Source organism: Haliotis asinina, chromosome 9 (assembly GCF_037392515.1).
Source record: "Haliotis asinina isolate JCU_RB_2024 chromosome 9, JCU_Hal_asi_v2, whole genome shotgun sequence".
NCBI classification, from domain to species: domain Eukaryota; kingdom Metazoa; phylum Mollusca; class Gastropoda; order Lepetellida; family Haliotidae; genus Haliotis; species Haliotis asinina.
The window spans coordinates 53,016,659-53,038,762 of record NC_090288.1 but is presented as its reverse complement, the minus strand read 5'-3'; the positions used below and the strand labels follow the sequence as shown (position 1 = coordinate 53,038,762).

Genomic DNA, 22,104 nt, shown 5'->3' with positions numbered 1-22,104 from the left:
CATCATGAACTGTAAGCAGTCTCAAAATATGAACTGTTGCCGAACCCATACTGATCTGCATCAGAGTTGTCGCTAATTGCGTGACGACATGAGTACATTTCGCTTTGTTTCATTTCTGTTTGTATGGAAAACCAGTTCCATAGACAGCTTAAAATATATACTAGTACCACAAACGTTCCGAAACATGTCAAAGCCTGTGTGGAATCTAAAGATTTTATTGAACAGCGAAAACAGCTAAATAAACAACAATATTACATAGACATATTTGTATAATCATTCCAGCAGTAAAAAGACTTCATTGAACGGTTCTGAAATACATAGATCTCTTTAAATAAATTTCTATAAAAATGTAAATATGTTGAATAACCGTGAAACAACAAAATAGAGATTCACTAGAACGTGGACGGATATTACCATCGTGTGGAAACATAAATTATATAACAAACTATATTACAATATAATAATCCATAACTGACAGCAAAATCAATATTTGATCAAAAGTTCAAAACAAGAATAAAATAACACTCAGAAAACATTTGCCATTGTCACTGTTCTACAAAACGGATAAGGAAACAGTTTTACAAATATATTTACATGTACAAATGGTGAGGAGATGTTTAAACCTGAACACAAAATCAGACCTGAGGTGAGAAACAGCAGAAAGACAAGTGAAGCGGGTGTCTCTATTCTTGCTAGTGAGGTAGTGACATGTCATTTTTGCATCAAGGTACGTGACTCAGTGTAAAGAATGGTGACTGTAGTTGTTTTCTTGAGAACATAAGATGGAGGTTGTGACTTCAAGTCGTGAGTGAGTGTAGCTCTGTCAGAGTATTTAATGAACCGCTGTATGATATCGTGTCCGCTCAAAGTGGGAAAAAAGTCGGAAATTATTCAGATCCCAGACCTTTAGCAGAAACGAGTACATTGCTGACACACCTACGTAGAAGTAGAAAGTAGAAGTATAATCCAGTTTCTGTCTACAATAAGACCCTTGAAGATCCTGGTTAGAATTGATCTTCAGTAACTTATGCTTGTCGACCAACTAGATCGGGCGGTCATGATCGCTGAATTAGTTGATTTATCTAATCGAATCCCAGTTTTCGTAGGTCGACGCGCATGATGTTGATCACTGAATTAGCTGGTCCAGATGCGATCATTTACAGACCGCCGCAATGTTACTGGAATACTGCTGAGTGAGGCTCAGAACTAAACTCACTACTCACCACTACAATCAAAAGTTTCGATAGTCAATTACTTATACATATATGTTTATGTGTACAAATGTTCCAAGCATGTACATATGGGGTGGAACAGTTATTGCAGCAGGAAGGCACCAGTGGTGAGACGGTGTTAGTGAAGTAGTCGAGTTATCTCCCTTGTCAAGCGGACCCGCACGACGCTCGACAGTCTGTACTGTTTGTATCTACACGTTGCTGTCTCTGGCTACTACAGCTTTGCCCTCCGGTGTCGACAACCATCGTCTCTCATTGGTCCGAGTATTGTATTCGTACACTTTGCCAGTAGCTGGAAGCAATGAAACACCGGATTACCATAGTGATAACACCTCATAGATCGGCTTGTTATGCATCAGTTTTATGATAACATGATCATGATAACAATAATGAAATAAAATTAATGAATATGATTCTACATTATTCCAACAATCTATTAACCGTCTGCAGCCTAAACACAAATATATGAGGCATAATTTGTTCATTTTAAATTCTTTTTTTGTAAACTTTATTTGAATATTAAATAAATAATCGGTTGAAAATACTTATTCGTAATGACGATTGTGGGCAGGAACATGTGTCCAGTGTCCAGTCGTAATAAAAAGAGTCTTAAGTAAAGGCGTGAAACAGCCGCACAAACACAAAACCTGACTAAATTGATTGACTGATTGATTGACTGATTGATTGTTTGGGTTGAGCTTTACGCCGCAATATTCCAACGCCTTCTCGGCTGGGGTCACCAGAAATGTTCTTTCACCATTATACCCATGTACGGATTCATACATCGGTCTTCGGGGTGACGAACAAACACTCAAACTTCTAGGCTACCCAACCGTCCCAGACGCAACTGAAGAGTTACGGGTGTCTTTGGGAACTCTTGTCACTGTGTCAACATTGGGGCTCATACTATTTGTTCTGTCACAACCATTAAAGATTTTATGACCGATTCATTCAGTTTGTCCCTAGTTCGTCACCTCTCGCGTCTTTCCGTAACTTCGAAGAAGACTCCCCCGCGACTGGATGCTTGTTATATGCGAAAATACACCAGTCAGAAAGCGCGTAATGGTTGTGGTGCTTTGATAAAAACAATCCCCACTACTTAAGTTTTATTGAATACTATTGGAATCAAACATGGGTAGAGTTATAGTTCCTGTTTAAAGTAGTTTTCATGTTCACGCGCCAATGTAAAATCTTCCGGAGCATGTGACAGAGGGGCACGTGTCGGTATACGGCTTGCCCCGGAATAACACGATTTCGTTACGAATGTCTGGAAGATTTCATATTGGCGCGTGAACTTCGCTAACCTGGATCAATCGCTGCTCCGTCGAACTGTCTGCTAATGATGGCGCGGTCGGTTGGTTTGGGTGACAGCAGCACAGTGCGAGGTGTTCGTGGAGGACTGGCGTTACTGTACGTTCTCCTGGTCTCCATTGGGCGGAAGTACTCCTCCGCAGTCTTCTCCATCCGGGGCTGGTGATAATACAAAGAGTATTTTACACCCTATAATGATGATCATTGTATACAGAGCTATGATCCTGCCATTAACCACACACACACACACACACACACACACACACACACACACACACACACACACACACACACACACACACACACACACACACACACACACACACACACACACACACACACACACACACACACACGCCTGTTTTTGGCGTCACAATCCCCTGTTATTACTGAGGTACATTGATCAAAACATCTTATTTTTGTGAGGTGATTGATTAATACCACTTTTAGCTATAACCCAATGCCGTCGTAACGGGTGATACCACAGATAGCTCAGCACAATTAAGACATCGAAACTGACTTGTTGACAAGCACCTGTTCGAGAGGCACGTGCACAAGTGTCGACAGAGATTCATTAACCTGTGCTATACCGCCTCTATCCTTCCTCCTTCATCCGTGAAGGTCTGGGGTAGAATAGACCTTCAGCAACCCATGATTGCCATACAAGGCGACTGCGTTTGTCGTGAGAGGCGACTTACGGTATCGGGTGGTCAGGCTCGCGGACTTGGCTGACACGTCATCGATTCCCACTTGCGGAGAACGATGTTCATGCTGTTGATCACTGGAATGTCTGGTCCAGACTCGATTTACAACCTGCCGCCATACAGCCGGAATATTGCTTGGTGCGGCGTAAAACTAAACTCACCCATTCACTTTGTATACTATTTTTAGGTAGTTTGGTAGTTTGGGCCATTCTGCCCATGGGTCATTTTGCACATTAGCTAAAAAATGACCCAATATGATTTTGAAATTTACTGTTGGTACAAGGGCCATTCTAAATTCAGAAAATGGCTAATAATCCTGAAAATGGCCCATTGTCAAAGTTCTCTATCCTAATCCTGGATATATAGATCTTACAGAGTGATTTTCTATCAATCATGAGTTCTGCCCCTTTGACGGTCGAATAGGCACGAATTCCGAAAGCGCACGTAAAATCTCCAAATCACCATCACCTACCGGCGTCCGAGGAACAGCGGCAAACGCAGCCGGTGGATACTGCTTCGTTTTCTTGACGTCAAGATCAGGGACAGTTGCTGCAGAGAAGTCAAAAGAGAAGTTAGACAAGGCCAAACTGCATTGATAGGCTGTTGTATCAACTGACGAGCAGGTACACTATAATGCTTCGTTATGCTTATGTTTCAACTGACGAGCAGGGGTAAAGCTTCGTGATGCTTTTGCATCAACTGACAAGAAGGTACTCTACAGTGCTTCGTTATGCTCATGTTTCAACTGACGAACAGGTGTTTAGTTTTGTGATGCTTCTGCATCAGCAGACCAGCAGGTGTAATGCTTCGTTATCATTAATATGTATCAACCGACGACAAGGTGTAATGCTTCTTCATGCTTACGTTTAGTTAGGAAGAACCTGTTGTGATTCTGATCTTTTCTCTCGGGTTGTTTTGTTGGTGTTATAGGTCTGCAACAAGGACGGTAAGTTACACAGTGCGGTATTACTAACGACATGACCTGATGTATCCATTTGGTATGCTCTGATTGTTTTTATCTTTGTAATAACAGTAATAATGAATAAACGTTATTGCTTGCTTCTTCAAAGACACACTCAGCAGTGTTTCAGCTTAAAAATGGCAATAATCGATTCTGGAAAAGACAATCCAGTCAACATCGATCTACGCAGCAGAGATACAGGCTAACCGAGGTAGCGAGGCTGACCACCTGATCCGGGTTGGGTGGGTTGCTGAAGACCAATCCTAACCTGGATCTCCATAAGCCTTCTGAGAATCAGGAAGAGGAGTAACAACATCAGCAGCAGGATCAACAGTGCAAATCATCATTACAATAAAAAACATTGCGTGCATATTTACTCAACCTAAATCAAACATAATGCAACAATATTACCCAGCTCAATGGACCACTGTACTCTCTAATTACATTCTCAAAGGCCTTTGTGGTCAAGACAAGAGCAAATCTGAAGTTGTTTCATGTTCAAAAGGCCAACCTTCTCTTTTTCCTGTACCAGAGGATGGCGAAGATGACGGTGCTGATGAGCACAGCTGCCAGGAGGCTGGCAATGACGATGAAGACGATGCCCACTGTTGTCTGATGCCAGGGAGTGACAGTCTCGGAGAAGGGACTGACGTTCTGGATGACAAAGTAGTCCCAAGCTGATCCTGTATAACATGAAAATGTGATATAGGAGATATACGAGTAAGTAGGTATGAAAGACAAGTATGGAGTTTTCTTGATGTAAATCACAATTTTGTTTCTTTGATTAAGTACATGAGGTGTAATCATTCACCCATTCTGCCTGATCGGTTACTTAAGGAGAAGGTTTCTGTGAAACGAAACTGCACGGTGTATCTCTGTAGGTTGTGGAAGAGCATATCAAACCAATTCATAAATACAATGTTAACATGAAATGTCGACTGAGCTATGAATGCACTGGGACTGTTAAATGACTTGTTGGTGAATGTCCTTCCTTGAAACAATACGATATATACGAGGGGATATCAAAAAGGTTTGAGCCTTGCATATGTATACTTGACAAATAGTAATGGGCAGGGCACCAAACGTGTATTAGTGTCCTAGCTACATATTCCCGGTAGGATCACATAGCTGGATACATTTCTTCAATGGCAGTGCCTTGTAGAAGAGATATACCCCCTAGTGAATGTGAAAAATGGACAAGGTTGAATATAGAGCAGTAATAAAGTTTCTTGTCCTGGAGGGCTACACGACCAAGCATGTCGAAGAGCGACTCACTGCTGTTTACATGGAGTCTTCCTCTTCTGCTGCAACCAGAAAGAGTTTCAGCGAGGAAGAGAGAGCTTAGATTATGACTCCCGTCCAGGACGACCCTCAACCAGTACCACCCAAGCAAACATTGACACTGTTCATCAACTAGTGATGGGAAATCGTCATATCACCCTGCACGAGTTAGATGATGCAACCGGGCTCTCATGTGGATCCATTCACAGCATACTCCGTGACAATCTCCACATGGCCATGGTGTGTGCAAGATGGGTCCCAAAAATGCTTCCTGGTGACATGAAGCTTTCTCGGGTCACCATCAGCGGCGCGATGCTGACTCGTTACCATGCCAACCCAGAAGATTTTCACTTTAGAATTGTAACCTGTGATGAAACCTGGCTTCATCATTATGACCCTGAGAGCAAGCAGGAGTCAATGGAATGGAAACATGTCACCTCTCCAAGGACAAAGAAGTTCAAATTGACCAGGTCCCTAAAGAAGGTTATTCTTCTTCACCAGGACAATGCGCCAGTCCACACCAGTCGAACTGCAATGGAAACTGCGCGCGAGTGGGGGTACGAAATTTTACCTCACCCTCCCTATTCGCCAGAACTAGGTCCCAACGTCTTCCACCTCTTTCCTCGACTGAAAAAAAACACACCTGGGGCCAGAAAGTTCAGGATGGTGATGGTCTTATCGCTGCTGTGGAAGGTTTTCCAGGGGACCAAGTTGTGGAGTTCTTCAGATCAGGAATCAGCAATTGGCAAACCCGATGGGAGACGCTTGTGAAGTTGGAAGGGGGCTATGTTGAAAAATAAAGCAGTTTGAATTCCAAAATCTTGCTTTTCCATGGCGAGGCTGAAAACTTTTTGATATCCCCTCGTATATATATATATAATATATGTAAGGCGGATTTCGGCTTGTACTTGAAGTTTCTGTCCAGTTTGACAGTTATGAAATTGAAAAGATTCAGGAAAAGATTGCAAACATGCGGACCTGCCCTTCGAACCTTCTTGCTTGTATCCCAAATTCTCTATGGTCAGGTTCCTCATTGTACCTGGTATCCTTGGTTTGGCAATCTCCTCCCGCAGGTCATGAGAATACCCGGGTTCTCCAGCAGCAGCACATTCCTTTTGACAGTCTGGGTAATGCAGAAGGCTGCAGTGTTGAGCAGTCTCATTATTCTCCGGAAAGTTCTCGTTGGGTTCCACAAGCTTACGCTTCCTGATGATTTGGTTGGTGTAATAACACTTCAGTCGCCAAACATACATGTCTGGCTTTTGGTATATCACTTCATGTCTTTTGAGACACGTGAACCACAAATCAAAGGAACCGTTCCAACAGTCAGCATGATTCAAAGTAGCATGGTTATTTTCATTATGGGGAGACAATATATATAATATATATACATATATTCTTGTAAGTCCTATCTCGATGTGAAGGCAGATAATCCGGACATTTTACACGATGCATTATCAGGTATAATGCAATGATCAGTTATAATACCGTTCACTTCCTTCACATTTTCGGAGGAGCTCACGAAATGGAAAGGGAAACGTCATCATTGAACTGATCAGCAGCAACTGGTGTTGGTATGCCAGTGTTATGCCGTTATATGCTGTTTCGTGAATGATTGTAATCACTCAGAGGTCAATGTTGTGTGGTCGTCTGAGGATGCGCATGCACATGCAACAAACGATATGACGTTATGTATCTGATGGTGATTTAGCATTACCAATCGCAGATCCCGTCGATAAGTATAGGTTAATCACCCTTACAAGATAGTTCTTCAAATAAACTCTGCCAGGGCTGTGTCTGAGAAGAGTTTATGTAAATGATTACCGTTCTGAGGGTGATTAAACGGCTTACGCCACGATGGCATACATATGTAATAATTTAATACGTGTAATATCTTAGACCCTAATGAAGATTATGAAAAGTGCTACAATTTATTGTTGATAAATTGAAATAATTGCCCTATGTCAGTTAATCAGATATGTATAGGTTAATCACAGTTACAAGGTAGTTCTTCAAATAAACTCTGGGAGGACTTTGCCCTACCAGAGTTTATTTAAATAACTACAGTAGTGATGGTAATTAAACGGTTTACACCTCGACAACATACTTATTTCACACGCGTGTAATGTATTAGGCATGATTGTTATTATCAAAATAAGTACAATTTTCTTTTCTTTTTTAAAAAACATTGAAATAATTACACGAGGTCAGTTAACCAGTGCTTTGGGTTACTTAATCAGTTACGCTAACAAAACATTTCTAAGAACAATGCGCATCACTTTCCCTGGTGGTTAAGGGATTTTGATTTTGATGTAACGATGGTGGTACCAATAGCAGTCAACATATGAACTCAGAGCATGCTGAGTTCTGCACGGTCATTTTTAGCTTGGGTAATACGTCAATATATTTCGTTACAACCCACCTTGTAGTGCTGATGATGGAGTACCAGAAGGGTCAGATGCAACAACACTGGTGACATCGCCGGAAGTGACAAAAGTCTTGTCTTGGGCAAGGTTGCCTGCCGACTCAGTAGAGTTGTCCGCAACAACAAAAAGGTTGACATTGACAGGACTGAAAGGGAGCATGTGACAGACACTGTTAAATAGAGTATCTGCAGAGCAAAAGTACCAGAGGTTTTTCCTCCGTTAGGCTTCATTCACACAGATTATGGTTAACGCTCTAGTTCTGATATACGGTACACAGGCACATTAGTTATAATCAATAACCTTGAGGTGAGGAGCCGCCGCCTTGTTGGTGCCGCGACAGCCGTCTCGCCCGATCTCTCTGTGATGCACCAGATCCGTACAAGACATGAAGGATATCTGGCTGACATCACCGTCTTGAATTGGGACACAAACGTATCCTGTCTGAGGAGGAAATCTGCTTTGCTTATGCCAAGTTTGATTGTAACGGCTACTGTGTTGGGGTCGAATGTGTCCACCCGAACTGCTGCTGCCGGGCTGGTTGTTCGTGAAGGAACGCCACCATCGTTCCCTGAGGCTTCCAGTACATACTTGGTGTTGACTGATACGGGAGTCTGTAGCGTCACAACACCTAGAATTCATTTCATAAATATAAACATCACCTTGATGTAAAACGGCAGCATTGTTGTTTAAAAACGAGTTCTTTGCACCTATCGCAATTTGTGGGTGGATCTGACAGCGAAAATATAGTGTAGCATTGTGCCTATGTGGTTATGGTTATAAACACTGCTGTACGGGACAGCCTCCCTCTGTTTAGCTTTGCATAACCAAAGTTTGTGCATTGGCGACCAACGATTTATCGTATTTGAGAATTCATTTGGCTCCAGACAAGACTGAAAATAGAACTACATCAGTTATATCAAGTTTTGGATGACTAAAAGGTACATACACACCTAAACTCACATCAACAGCAAAGAAAAATCCATAGGGGTTCTGGGAAAAGACGTAGAACACCTGTCCATTTAATCCGGAATCAGCATCAGTGGCAGTCAGAGTCACAATAGTGTTGTCACAGGTACCAGTGAAGGCAATCTCAGTGTTGTAAAATGTAGAACTGAAGACAGGGGTATTGTCATTTTCATCGGTAACTATTATGTGCACCACAGCTGAGGCAGTCAGTGGAATTGTCCCATTGTCAACTGCTAAAATGGTTACATTGAATTCCACGTCCACTTCTCTGTCCATAACAGACTTGACACTTACAATACCTGTAGCAGAATCAACTGTTAGGAACTGATCACCACGGGCACCCTCAGGTGTTAAAGTGTCGATTGACAGAGTTATGGCACCATTGTGGGCGTCTGCATCGGTGACAGTGACCGATAATATGCTGGTTCCTGCCGCTGTGTTTTCATTTACAGATCCTGTATACTGTAACGAGTTGAAGACAGGGGGATTGTCATTTAAGTCATCAATCACAATTGTCACATTTACATCTCCAGTTAATTGTGGAGTTCCACCATCTTTAGCACGACATCTTAAACTGTAAGTGCCAATGTTTTCTCGGTCCAGATTGCCGTCTGTAGTTATCACCCCAGACGAAAGGTCAAGGACAAAATGGGAAGCTTCACCAGTCCAGAAGACAACAATTTCATATGTCAGTGCTGCATTTATTAAACTGTCTTTATCTGTAGCTTGTATTGTTCCAACAGAAGACCCCAATGGAACATTTTCGGCTATGTTAAAGATGTATTGAGACTGTATGAAAATTGGATTATTGTCATTGATATCATCAATCACTACTGTAGTGGTAACAGATGCAGTCAGTGGAGGGGCACCCTTATCTGTTACATGGATGACGAGGTTGTAGGAAGCGGTTCTCTCCCTGTCCAGTGAATTTTGAACTTGAACAATACCACTTCCAATTTCAATCTGAAATATCAATTTCACACTACATTAGATACACTATGACAGGTGTATAATAATATATGATTATGGTTATATGCAACATGATTTAATGATACGATGGTTACAGACCTTGAAGTCTCCATCAGTGTTTCCAGATGCAATTGAGTAAACAAGTTCTGCATTCACACTGCTATCTATGTCAGAGGCTGTGATAGTGAAGACAATAGTTCCAGGTCTGGTGTCCTCGCTCAGATTGGTTGAGTAACTTCCTGTGATGTTTGGTGTGTTATCGTTTACATCAAGGAGGTTGACTGTCACAACTGCTGTTGCTGTATTAGATGGTGATCCTTGGTCGATGGCCAAGATAGTTAAATTGTGACTGAAACATATCAGGAACATTAAGAAGTCGGGTGGTTCTTTGAGTGAATAAGATAAAAAGTGTATAGACTGTTCAGCCAAGGTTTGGTGGCAGTTGTTTAATACCGCACTAAGCACCAGGCAATCTAGTGATCAACAGCATGAGTATTCGTCTGTGCAATTTGGATACGATGACATGTTTCAACCAAGTCAGCAACTCTGACCACCCGGTCCCGTCAGTCGCCTCTTAGGACAAATATGGGTTGCTGAAGATCAATTCACACCTCATCCAGTCATAAATATCACTATTCTGACTGTTAGATAACTTGTTTGTTCAAAAGGTAAGTGTGTATAGACAAATGTACCTGCGAATAGTTTCTCTGTCTAACATAGCTTTTGTAGATATCTGCCCAGATGCTGAATTGACGTCAAAAAAGGCATTAGTGAGACTGTAGGTGAAGACGTTGTTGTTGTTAGCAGAGGAGTCGGCGTCTGTGGCAAAGACAGTTGTCACACTTGTTCCAACAGTTGCATCTTCAGACAGACTTTGAGTGAAAAAGTCAGGTGTGAATGTAGGAGCATTATCGTTGAGATCAACTATGGTCACTTTGACGACCCCAACAGTAGACAGAGCAGGCGTTCCACCATCTACTGCTTGTAGAATGAGAAAGAAAACAGTTTTTGTCTCATAGTCGATGTTTTGTGTTGTTGTAATAACACCACTGGATGAGTCAATTGCAAAATAGGCCTGTCCATCTCCAGATGTTATTGAATATGTAACTTGACCATTTGTACCCGAGTCTTTGTCAATGGCTGTCACCGCTTCTACCGACTGACCAATCGGTACATTTTCATTCAAGAGAGGAGTATATATAGATTTACTAAAGACTGGATACTCATCATTTTCATCCTGAAGTACAATTTCAAGCCAGAATGACCCGGTCAGACCACCTTTGTCTTGTGCTTCAACCGTAATGTTGTGAGTGTTTGGAGGTGTGTCATAATCTAGAATGGATGACGTGTACAGTTCTCCTAATTGTGGGCTGCAGAAGAATAGTGCTGGGTTGTTTCCATTAGTGATACTCCAAGAGAATTCGCCATCCGAACCTGAATCGCCATCTACAGCACTTGCATTATAGAAGTTGGTTCCGACTGGGATTAGCTCGCTCACTGTAATGCTGTCATTGGGGACAGCAGGGATTGGGGCAAACTCGTTTTGAGACAGCACGTTTATGATGATTCTGCCATTCGATGTCAATAATGGTGATCCACTATCTGAAACTTGTATGACAAGATCATACATTGTCAAAGTCTCGAAGTCTAAGTTTTTTCCTGCATCTAACAGAAGTTCGTTTGCCACAAAGTTGAACACACTTCCCGTATTTCCTGAAACAATAGAGTACACGGGTGTTGCGTTTGGAACGTCATCATCATCTCGAGAAGTCACAACTGCAACTGTAGAACCACTTGGAGCTGTCTCAAGAACATCTTTGATGTAGAGGATTGGTACAAACACGGGAATGTTGTCATTAACATCACCAACAGTTATACTGAGGTCCACTTCAGCACTACGCTCAGCCCCTGAACCAGCAAAGTCGTCAGTGGCACGGATTCTCAAAATGTATGAGGCAGTGCTTTCTCTGTCTACATTACCTACAGTTTTTATTTCACCTGTTCCTTCATCAATACTATAATGGCCAAGACTATTACCAGATGTTATTGAATACCTAACTGTTCCATGAAGTAAACCATTATCGGTATCTGTAGCTGTTACGTTATACACAACTGTTCCAACAGAGACATCTTCTTGTATAGGTACAGGTGTAACTGGAGAAAATACTGGAGCTGCTTCATTAACAGGTGTCACATCTAAAGTTACTGGAACGGTGATAACTCGTGCAGTTCCCCCTTGATCGGACACTTGAATTTCCAAGTTGTAGGAAGTGGTAGTTTCATAATCAAGCAGAGCAAATATGGTAACCACCCCAGAAGCAGCATCAATCGTAAATTTACCCTCTCCATTTCCTGTTGTGATACTGTAGTCCAGGGTCGGGGTAGAGGAATCTGCATCAGAACATGTTAGACTGCTTACAGTTGTTCCAATATTGGAATCTTCTGGTAGTGTGTTGATGTAATTGGAAGGAGCACAAATTGGATCATTGTCATTTATGTCCAGGACTAAAACTGTCAGCTGAGTCGTTGCCGTGCGAGTTCCAGCCCCAGTTCCATCAGCAACTTCTACTGTCAAGGAATATGTGTCTGTGGCTTCTCGGTCAAGAGCTGCCTGAAGAACAACAGTCCCTGATGTTGGATCAATCCAAAACTTGTTTTCTGCGTTTCCTAGAGTTATGCTGAATGATAGAACAGAATTGGACACATCATTATCATTTGCACTTATGTTCATTATCGTAGTTCCTAAAACTGTATCCTCACTGAATGACTCGGAATAGGGTCCAGGTGGAGAAAAGACCGGGTCGTGCTCGTTAACATCCGATACTGTGACTGTTACAATGACATCGGTAGAAAGGGTTCCGTCTGAAGCTTGTACTGTGAGACTATACGCACTCAGTGTTTCTGCATCAAGTCCTGCATTGACTGTAACCTCTCCTGATGTAGATCCAATAGCAAAGACACTCCCAGTGTTGCCTGCTGTGATTGTGTAGACAACATTATTGTTCGGAGGAACGTCAGCATCCGAACAAGACACAGTGGTAACAGACGTGGATAGAGTAGCATCTTCTGGTACACTCCCTGAGTATACAGAGGAAGTGCAAATAGGAACGTTGTCATTGACATCACCTACAGTTATCGAGACAGTAGATGTTCCAGTAAGACTTGTTGGGGTTCCTTTGTCCTGAGCCCTTACTTCCAAAACGTATGACGATAAAGTCTCCCTGTCAAGAGCTGCCTGAACAGACACTACTCCTGTCACAGAGTCCACAGTGAAGTGTCCTAGTGGATTTCCTGCTGATATGAAGTACACTACGTCTCCTGCAAAACCAAACAACGAAATGTACACGAGAACATCATGACGTGATTTAAATCTTGAACTGACTGATGGACTGCGTAAAGTTACATTTTTAGAGACGTCAGTGATTTGATAACAAGAGGAGGTTGTTGAACATGGCTAATCCATACCCTCCAAATGAGTTTACACTGCATATATGGCGGCGAAGTGGAATTTATCGTGTCTGAACCAGACAAGCCAGTGATCGAGAGCATGAGTACCGATCCACGCAACTGGGTCACGATGACATGTGTCAAACAGGCATTGAGTCTGGCCATCTGATCCCGTTAGTCGCCTCTTACCACATGCATGAGTTACTGAAGATCAATTCTTCAATTCTTCACAGTTCTCCTGCAGATATAATAATGTAAACTATAACATGGTCGACTACCATTTGATCCAGCATCTGGGTCTGTTGCTGCTACTGTCACAACAGGTGTTCCAGGGCTAGCATCTTCGGCTACGCTGGGCGTGTACGGATTCTGGCTAAACACAGGTGTGTTGTCATTCTCGTCTATAAATAGATAAAACAGCAAATGATAATGTGTGTGCATTGTCCTTATACATAATGATGAGCAAAACGACCTAGTTCCCATTTTCAACGCAGTTATAGTAGGTAAAACCATATACCTGTGATGCTGACAAAAACATGGATGACGGTAGAAAGTGCTGTGGCTCCACCATCAGTGACAGTAACATTCAGAAGATATGACGCAGTTATCTCCCTGTCAAAGGATGCTGCTGCAGCAACTGACACCAGTCCAGTCGAAGCATCCACATCAAACAGGTTACCTGGATCCCCTGCAATTTTGGCATAGCTGAGGACATTGTTTGGTACATTAATGTCTGAGTCAGAACAGACAATTTGTTGAACCGATGTTGGTGGTCCTGTTGATTCTGATATGGCAGTTGCGTAGTATGACTGAGTGCAAGATGGTGTTACATCATTCATATCAGTCACTGACACAGTTAGTATGTAAGTACCACTCAGGGATGATGGATTAGTACCAGCATCTGTTGCCTGGATTGTAAGAGTGTATGATGATACAGATTCAGCATCAAGTACGTCACCTACAGTCACAACGCCAGTCGATGGATCAATTACAAATTTCCCAAGGGATCCTGATATGATGCTATAGGTTAATTGTCCATCTGGTCCAGAATCAGTATCCGTAGCATCAAGGTCAATAACAACGTGTCCCACTACACTGTTCTCAGGGACAACTTCAGTGCTTGAAGCAGGGGTGAACGTTGGAGAGTTTTCATTGATAGGATTCACAGATATGGACACTATGACGTCACTTGAATTGCCCCCACCATCGGTTGCCCTCACTGTGAGAGTGAAAAGTTGGGTCGTCTCATAGTTCAAGCCAATATTGTCAGTGACTGTGATCACACCTGCTGAAATGCTGAAAACATTGCCAGTGTTGCCACTTTCTATAGAATAGGTAATAGTTCCAAAACCTGCAGCGTCAGCATCTGTTGCTGTTACTGTAACCGCAGTCGTCCCTGTGGGTGCATTCTCGTCAACGTTCGTTGCATAAGTTGATGGGTTAAACACTGGCAGGTTGTCGTTGACATCTGTTATAGTGAGTGTCAAAGTTTCACATGTGGATTTAATAGCATCTACTGTTCCTGAATCTGTTGCACATACATCAACAGTGACAGTTGGAATAACTTCTCTGTCTTGTTGAACCTTCAGAGTTATTATTCCAGTGGAAGATCCTATGATTAGGTTGGTTGTGTCTGTCAGGGAATATGTAATACTATTTGCAGTGTCAGCATCAGTTGCAGTCACTGTAAGTATTGTAAATCCAACTGCCTCTGATTCTGCCATAGAGGGGTTGAATGGCGTTGCAAGAAATACTGGAGCAGCCTCATTAACGTCTGTTACTGACACAATGACTGTACCTGATGTGGTTCTGGCAGGAACTCCACCATCCTCGACTCTTACTATGATTGAATGTGCAGTGGCAGTTTCATAATCCAAACCTGTTGTAGAAACAACACCACTCGCATCAACAGAAAACGAACCACTCCCAGCAACAGCATTCACAGATTCTATTATGTAGGAAAGTGTACCACTTGCTCCTGTATCCAGGTCTGTGCAGGTCAAAGTAGCCACGTTGCCAGTGTAGTCTTCTCTTTGGATGGTAGTCATTGAACTTGGGGAGCATGTTGGTGTGTTATTGTTGTCGTCAAGAACGTTGATTGTCACAGTGACGTCTGTACTTCTAGGTGGTGACCCACCATCAGTTGCCGTCACAGTAAGTGAGTGGGTACTGGCAGTTGCAAAGTCAAGATTATCTTTGAGTGTAAGAGCACCATCAGACGCTAGGGCAAATGTGGCATGTGTTGGCATGGTGTACGTAAGATCTCCATCTGTGCCACTGTCGGCATCTGTTGCCAGGATCTGATGGACGAGCGTTCCAACAACTGTGTTTTCTGGGACTGATTTGATGATGGTTGTTGGGGTGAAGACTGGGTCATGTTCATTCACATTAGTGACTGTAATTGATATGATTGTTGTTGCGGATTTGGATTGCGCATCACCTGCTCTGTCGACTGCCTTCACAGTTAGTGTGTGTGACTCAGCTGTCTCATAGTCTAACAACTTGGCTGTTCTTATCTCACCATTGCTAGCACCGATTGTAAAGTCACTGTTCGTATTTCCACCTGTAAGGAAGAGAGAGGTGAGTTTTATAAGACTTTCACAGATGAATCAGACTTTCAAGACCTATAAGAGAACGCCCAAATCACTCACTCTTAGTATTGATACTGCTAGCATTTTACATACCGATTATTGAGTATGTTACTAGTCCATTTCCTTCAGTTGCAGGGTCATCTAAGTCAGTCGCAGCAACGGTGACCACCACACTTGCTCCAACAGCATCGGCCTCAGACACACTGCCACTGTAGAGAGAAAAAAGAAAACACGTCACAGAGACATCTCTATTATCTTGAATTACAACCATACATCAAAAGCACTGCTGTGATAATGATAAATAACGGTGCAGTGCCAATACAGAGTTGAGTCAATTGCCCTGCATCTGCTGGGAGTCATCAGTTTGTGTTGTAGAGTGAAAGGTGTCTATCAGTACCTGTATGATCCAGAACCAAACACAGGCGTGTTGTCATTTTCATCTGTGACAGTCAAACTGACAGTGGCAGTTACTGTGGTAGTTCCGTCTGTTGCTGTAACCAGAAGGTCGTGAGTTGCAGCCGTCTCTCTGTCTAGTGATGATACAAGTGTGATGATGCCTGAAGTTGAGTCGAGCGCAAACAATGGGTACGAAGCCACAAAGGCATACGTGATTTGTCCGTCTGAAGTGGAGGCGGAATCTGCATCTGTTGCAGTTACCTGTGCTATTGTGGAGGCCAGAGCCAGATTCTCACCGTGAGTTGCTGAATATATCACTGAAAGTAACAAAGTCAGAATGTGTGTGTGGTGAAGAGCAACTAGATGTACCAGTGGAAGCGAAATTATCAATGTATATTGTGAAAGCTAAAACGGAACCATCACAGGAACACTGAACTATCACAGATGACTTTTTAAAATATATTTCAAAGCTACGGCTCACGGTTGACAACTCATGAGCTTGAGGACAAAACAGATGTATAGAAAGGCGAGAAGAGCATTTGTTTTTCGACATGTGGCAAATATATAAATGAAAAATTCCCAGATGTATATGTAAACAATCCTTTTGCAATCCTTCAGGTTCTGTGTAATCCTCCAACTGTATCTATCTCGAGGAGTAGTTTTTAGCTGAATATTTTGCTTTTACAGGTCTTAACTTCCTGTGCAAACTCTGAGTTTTGTTATATGCAAGGCTACTTACCTGGTGAAAATACCGGCGGAGCCTCATTGACGTTTCCAACATGAATGGTTCCGGGGATAGATACGCTATTTGTGGTGTCAGATACTGTCACAACAACATCATATTTTGTCACACCAGAGTCAAAGTCAAGTGGCGACTTCAACTGAAGAATATTTGAACTCATTTCAAACTTGGTCGAATCTCCACTTGACAAGGTGTATGTTACAGTTCCGGTGGTGTCAGCATCTGTACATGTGAATGTGTTGACAGCGAATCCGGCAACCTCAGCTTCACTGACCGTGACAACAAAGGAATTCTGAGAGCAAGATGGGGAATTGTCGTTTACATCCGTGATGGTTACAGTAAGTGTAACTGTCGCGGTTCCAGTGTCTCCACTTTCTGTGGCTTTGATGATCAGATCATAGCTAGCTTTTGTTTCTCGGTCCAACGTAGCAATAGTTGTCACTCTTCCAGTGTTTGAGTTGATGGTGAACTGATTACTGAGGTCGCCGCCCTGAATAGAATATACAGGGCTTCCAAAAGCATTATTCCCATCAGGATCTGTGGCTACAACATCAGCAACGGAGATCCCAATGACACTGTTTTCAGCAATGGTGGCAGAAAATGTTCCTGTAAATGTTGGTGGGCCATCGTTGACATTGATAACGTTGATGTTTACCGTGACGGTCGTTGACTGTACAGGACTACCAGTGTCAGAGACAGTGATGGTCAAAGTATGGGCAGTGTTTGCCTCGTAATCAACAGCACCTGAAGTAGTTAGATTTGTTTCAGTATGCGAATTATGATGACTCAGATATTTTGCAGGATACATACAGATCGTGCTGTGTCTAAAACGTGGATCCAAATCAAGGGTGGACAAATACGGCACCATAGTCATAGTAATAGAAGCCAAGAAGAACTGATAAAGTTCTATTCTCTGCTGCTCGTAAATTCTTTGGGAAGAATGATGGTATCACTATTTGATAGTGATTCATAAAGACATGGCAATAATCTGGCCAAACATGCCATCATGTCTAATCTACAAAGAAAAATGTTTAATGGTTTATGTGTGTTGCACATTCAGATGCCCAACTGCCTAAGGCTCAAATATGAAAGTGAAGCGCACGTTCGCTGACCTATGAACATTGTAACGTATCACATTTTACTCACTTGTTATGCTAACAGTTCCAGCTGTTACGTCAAAGTGAGACCCTGGACTCTGCACAAGAGTATAGACCAGTGACGTTCCATCTTCAACGTCTGAACATCCCAAACTTGCAATAAGTGTCGTGGGGAATGTAGCTGTAACAGAACAAATAAGAATCCATTAATTGGTACGAAGAATAGCAAGTGGCGAATACAAATACGACCGTCCGGAAGGTAAAACAAATACCATAGACAACAGATAACGTTTTGGTGTAGCTTACGACACTTCCAAGTGTATAAAGTCTTACCGACATTCTCTGCAACATTCTGTGACCAGCTGGATTGAGCGCAGGAGGGAATGTTGTCATTGACGTTTGTCACGCTGACTGTTACCGTGCCAGTCCCCTATAAAGACAACAAATGAATTATTATGTACCAAATGGCCCAACAACCCGCTATGACCACTGTCAGTTGTTATGGGATATACATGCACATCCGTATGTGACACTTGCCTGAAGTCCGCCCCCGTCTGTAGCTGTGAGAGTGAGGAGATAGAACTTGGTGCCTGCAGGAAGAGCGTCGTAGTCAACACTGGAGGCGAGGGTGATGATAGCAGATGACGGGTCTATGCTGAACAAGGACAAGCCTCCTTGGGTCACTGAAAATATTTAAATAACAAATCTGGATACAAATCATTAAGTTTTATGTTAGTAAGATATTATTTGGTTAACATCTATAATGCTCTAGGTCTGCTACCGAGCAAGTGTCGTTTATTAATACGAATATACTGATGGAAAAGAATAAGGGAACGCTTAGATTTATTTAGAGAAATAAGACATGTTATCATGAAGTCTCAGACCTCTTGACCAAATACTTCTTAAAAACAATGCTCAAAAACACAACCATACAGTGCCATTTGCACGTGCAAAACATGCTAAAGTGGGTATAAAGATCTTGAAGCTTGGTAGCATCCTTCATTTAAGGAAGACTAAAGGTTACAGAAAGGTCTACAACAATGCCAAGACAGTACCTAACCAACCAGCAGAAATGGCAAGCGATCGGGAAAATACAGGGTGGGATGTCAATTTGCCAAACTGCTAGGGACATGCAAAAGTCAAAAAGCGTTATTTCACGTTTGTGGAACTTGTTCCGTAAAACTGGTGACGTGAAAATGAGACCTGGTCGTGGCCCAAGTCCAAAAACAACTGCTCGTGAAGATCGACACATACGGCTCCTTGCATTGCGGGATCGCTTTAAATCCTCTTCCAAAATCAACATTGACTTCAGGGCTATCACTCATGTAAGAATAAGCGACCGAACTGTAAGGAATCGGCTGAAATCAGCAGGGTTACAAGCACGACGTCCCGTATTCGGAGTCAACATGACACGCCAACACAAGCGTCTACGACTGGCATGGGCTAGACGTCATGGCGTCCGTCAGTTACGTCACTGGAGGTATACAATGTTCAGTGACGAATCACGCTTTAACTTAGACTTTGCAGATGGTCGAATTCGTGTCTGGAGACGTCGAAATGAGCGATTTCTTCCATGTACTGTCAGACAACATGATCGTTACGGTGGGGGTTCTGTTATGGTGTGGGGAGGGATCACCTACGACGGTAGGACTGAACTTCTTCGTGTAGATGGATGCCTCACAGGTGTTCGTTACCGTAATGAGGTATTGAGGCCGATAGTTGTTCCCTTTCAACGTCGAGTTGGTCGAAACTTTGAGTTCCACATACAGCCCGAGTTTCGATGGAGTTCCTTCAACACCACAACGTCACAGTGCTTCCCTGGCCGGCCAAGAGTCCGGACCTTAGTCCAAATGAGCATCTTTGGGATGTCATAGGCCGTCGAGTCAGGGGTAGGGACGTCCAGCCACAAACACTGGACGCTTTGTTCATTGCTCTCCAAGAAGAGTGGCGTGCTGTTCCAAGGGCGGTAATCCGGAACTTAATCCAGAGTGTACCCCGCCGATGCCAGTCTGTTATCCGCAGACATGGGGGACATACCAGATACTGACTTTTGCTATCAACAATGTCTTGTATTTGTAAAATCGCGCTTTAATTACACTGACAGTAAATACATATATCCCTATACATTTCAGCGTTCCCTTATTCGTTTCTATCAGTATATATTGTTTATTCAAAGCTAAGCTTTAGCCATATCCTAGCGAAAAGTTGAATTCCTGTCAAAGAATCTTTTTTACACCACACATTTCATGGAGCTTTGACATTTGTTTGAAAAAAATACAACAAAACATGTAGACAATATTAATCATATCACACAAACAAGCATGTTGACTTTGTATGTATTTAGTATGTTGCGTTGTGTATATTTAAATGAACGTACTATTTCAAATGCTATGACCTCATAGAATATGAATAGAAATAAATCGTACTTGCAGATTATTGCCCACAGTAATAGTCGTCTGCAGTACTGTTATTTTCATGCGAGTAAAATACGCATCAATAGGTACAGGAAGCTACGTACCCGTGCTGATAGCATACGTTGTGACAGCGTGGGGTGTGTAGTCGGAATCTACAGCAGTATAGGTGTGGACTGTGGTGCCAGGAGCATCACTCTCAGATATAGACAATGTAGGGAATGGTGTTGCAAAAGTGGGCGTGGCTTCATTTACAGCACCGACATCCACGTAAACAGTGACAGTCCTGGAGTTGGTTCCGTCACTGACTTGGATCTGCAGAGTGTACGACGTCGTGGCTGAATCGTAGTCCACAGCTGAGTATAAAAATTGGAAATATTGGTAAAAAACATATTTTACATAAGAAACATTAAACAAACTACATTTCGTCATGGACGCCATAAAGACAGCAATACTATCATCACAACAACTTACTTGCAGCTAATGAAAGAGAACCAGTGCCACCATTCAGTGCAAATTTCCCATCAGCGTTTCCAGATATGATTGAGTAGGACAAGACGTCGTCTGTGTCAGCATCCATGCAGGACAGTGTTGTTACCTGCACAAGCAAAGATGATTTAGATACTTTTACCGATATATGTTTATAAACTGCCATTTGCACATTGTATGCTGTTCTATGGTCATGATGGCGGTATAGGTTGATGTAGCCTCCTGTTTCAATTCCAGTCATTGGAGATCTATAGTCTGTTTTTATATTGTTTTGTCCAGATAGTGATATTAGTTTTAACTTTCCACACTAGTTTTAAGTTGTAACTGTGATATTCTAGTTGTTTTACTGTCCTTTGACGACAGGTTTATTTATGAAATACATGTCTTCCGTTTCAGTATTAAATGTTTTCGTCACGATATGGCTGAAATATTGCCGATGTGACGTTAAATGTTAACTCACTCACCCAGTCCTGTTTCAAGCACGGTTATTGAATCATAATATGGAGTACCTGAGTTAGGCAACAGCCAGACACTACTGACATGAAGTAACAAAGGAAATGTTGCTCACTTGTAAACAGAGTGCATCCAATCCGAAAATGACATATATTTTTAACGTACCATAAAAAGAATGAGCGTATGAACTACTATATATTGGGTATACTATAACTTGCATTTGCCTTTTTTTTCTAAAATTCAGAGATCAGGTATGCATACCACATCATTGACACTGCTGCTCTCAGACACAGTCACGTACACAACATATGAAGCACAGGATGGCAAGTTGTCATTGATGTTGGTAACCGTGACTGTCACTGTTGTTATTGCCGATCTCACAGTGCCTCCACCGTCACTTGCAGTCACTTGAAGCGTGTAGGAAGGGGTCGTCTCAAAGTTTAATGGGTTTTGTAGTGTGATGACACCAAATGTTGGATCCATGGTGAAGTCATTGTTGGTATTGCCATCTGCAATTACGGTAAATGATTTTAACATGTTGAAACAGCTCTTTGTGTGAAGTTCAGTAAAGTTCAGTATGTATGTATGTATGCATGTATGTATGTATGTATGTGTGTGTGTGTGTGTG

The 22,104-nt window shown here is 42.4% G+C and overlaps 2 protein-coding genes across 2 annotated transcripts in view; both read right to left on the bottom strand.

Annotated features, from left to right (window-relative positions):
- Positions 1-22,104, bottom strand: part of LOC137297079 (fibulin-1-like) — a 565,492-nt gene that overhangs the window by 61,606 nt on the left and 481,782 nt on the right. The gene's annotated exons all lie outside the window — the stretch shown is intronic.
- Positions 200-21,959, bottom strand: LOC137297322 (protocadherin Fat 4-like). The gene is made up of 22 exons (XM_067829333.1): positions 21,738-21,959; positions 21,009-21,132; positions 20,642-20,890; positions 19,760-19,912; positions 18,661-18,806; positions 18,457-18,553; positions 18,169-18,304; positions 17,024-17,850; positions 16,286-16,601; positions 15,982-16,097; positions 13,815-15,860; positions 13,576-13,698; positions 10,543-13,168; positions 9,950-10,199; positions 8,866-9,844; positions 8,216-8,543; positions 7,912-8,060; positions 4,720-4,891; positions 4,112-4,179; positions 3,720-3,796; positions 2,537-2,702; positions 200-1,524 (listed from the first exon to the last, which is right to left on the bottom strand). The coding sequence occupies exons 1-22, from the start codon at positions 21,957-21,959 to the stop codon at positions 1,424-1,426; spliced, it is 9,471 nt and encodes a 3,156-aa protein (XP_067685434.1). The 3' UTR covers positions 200-1,423.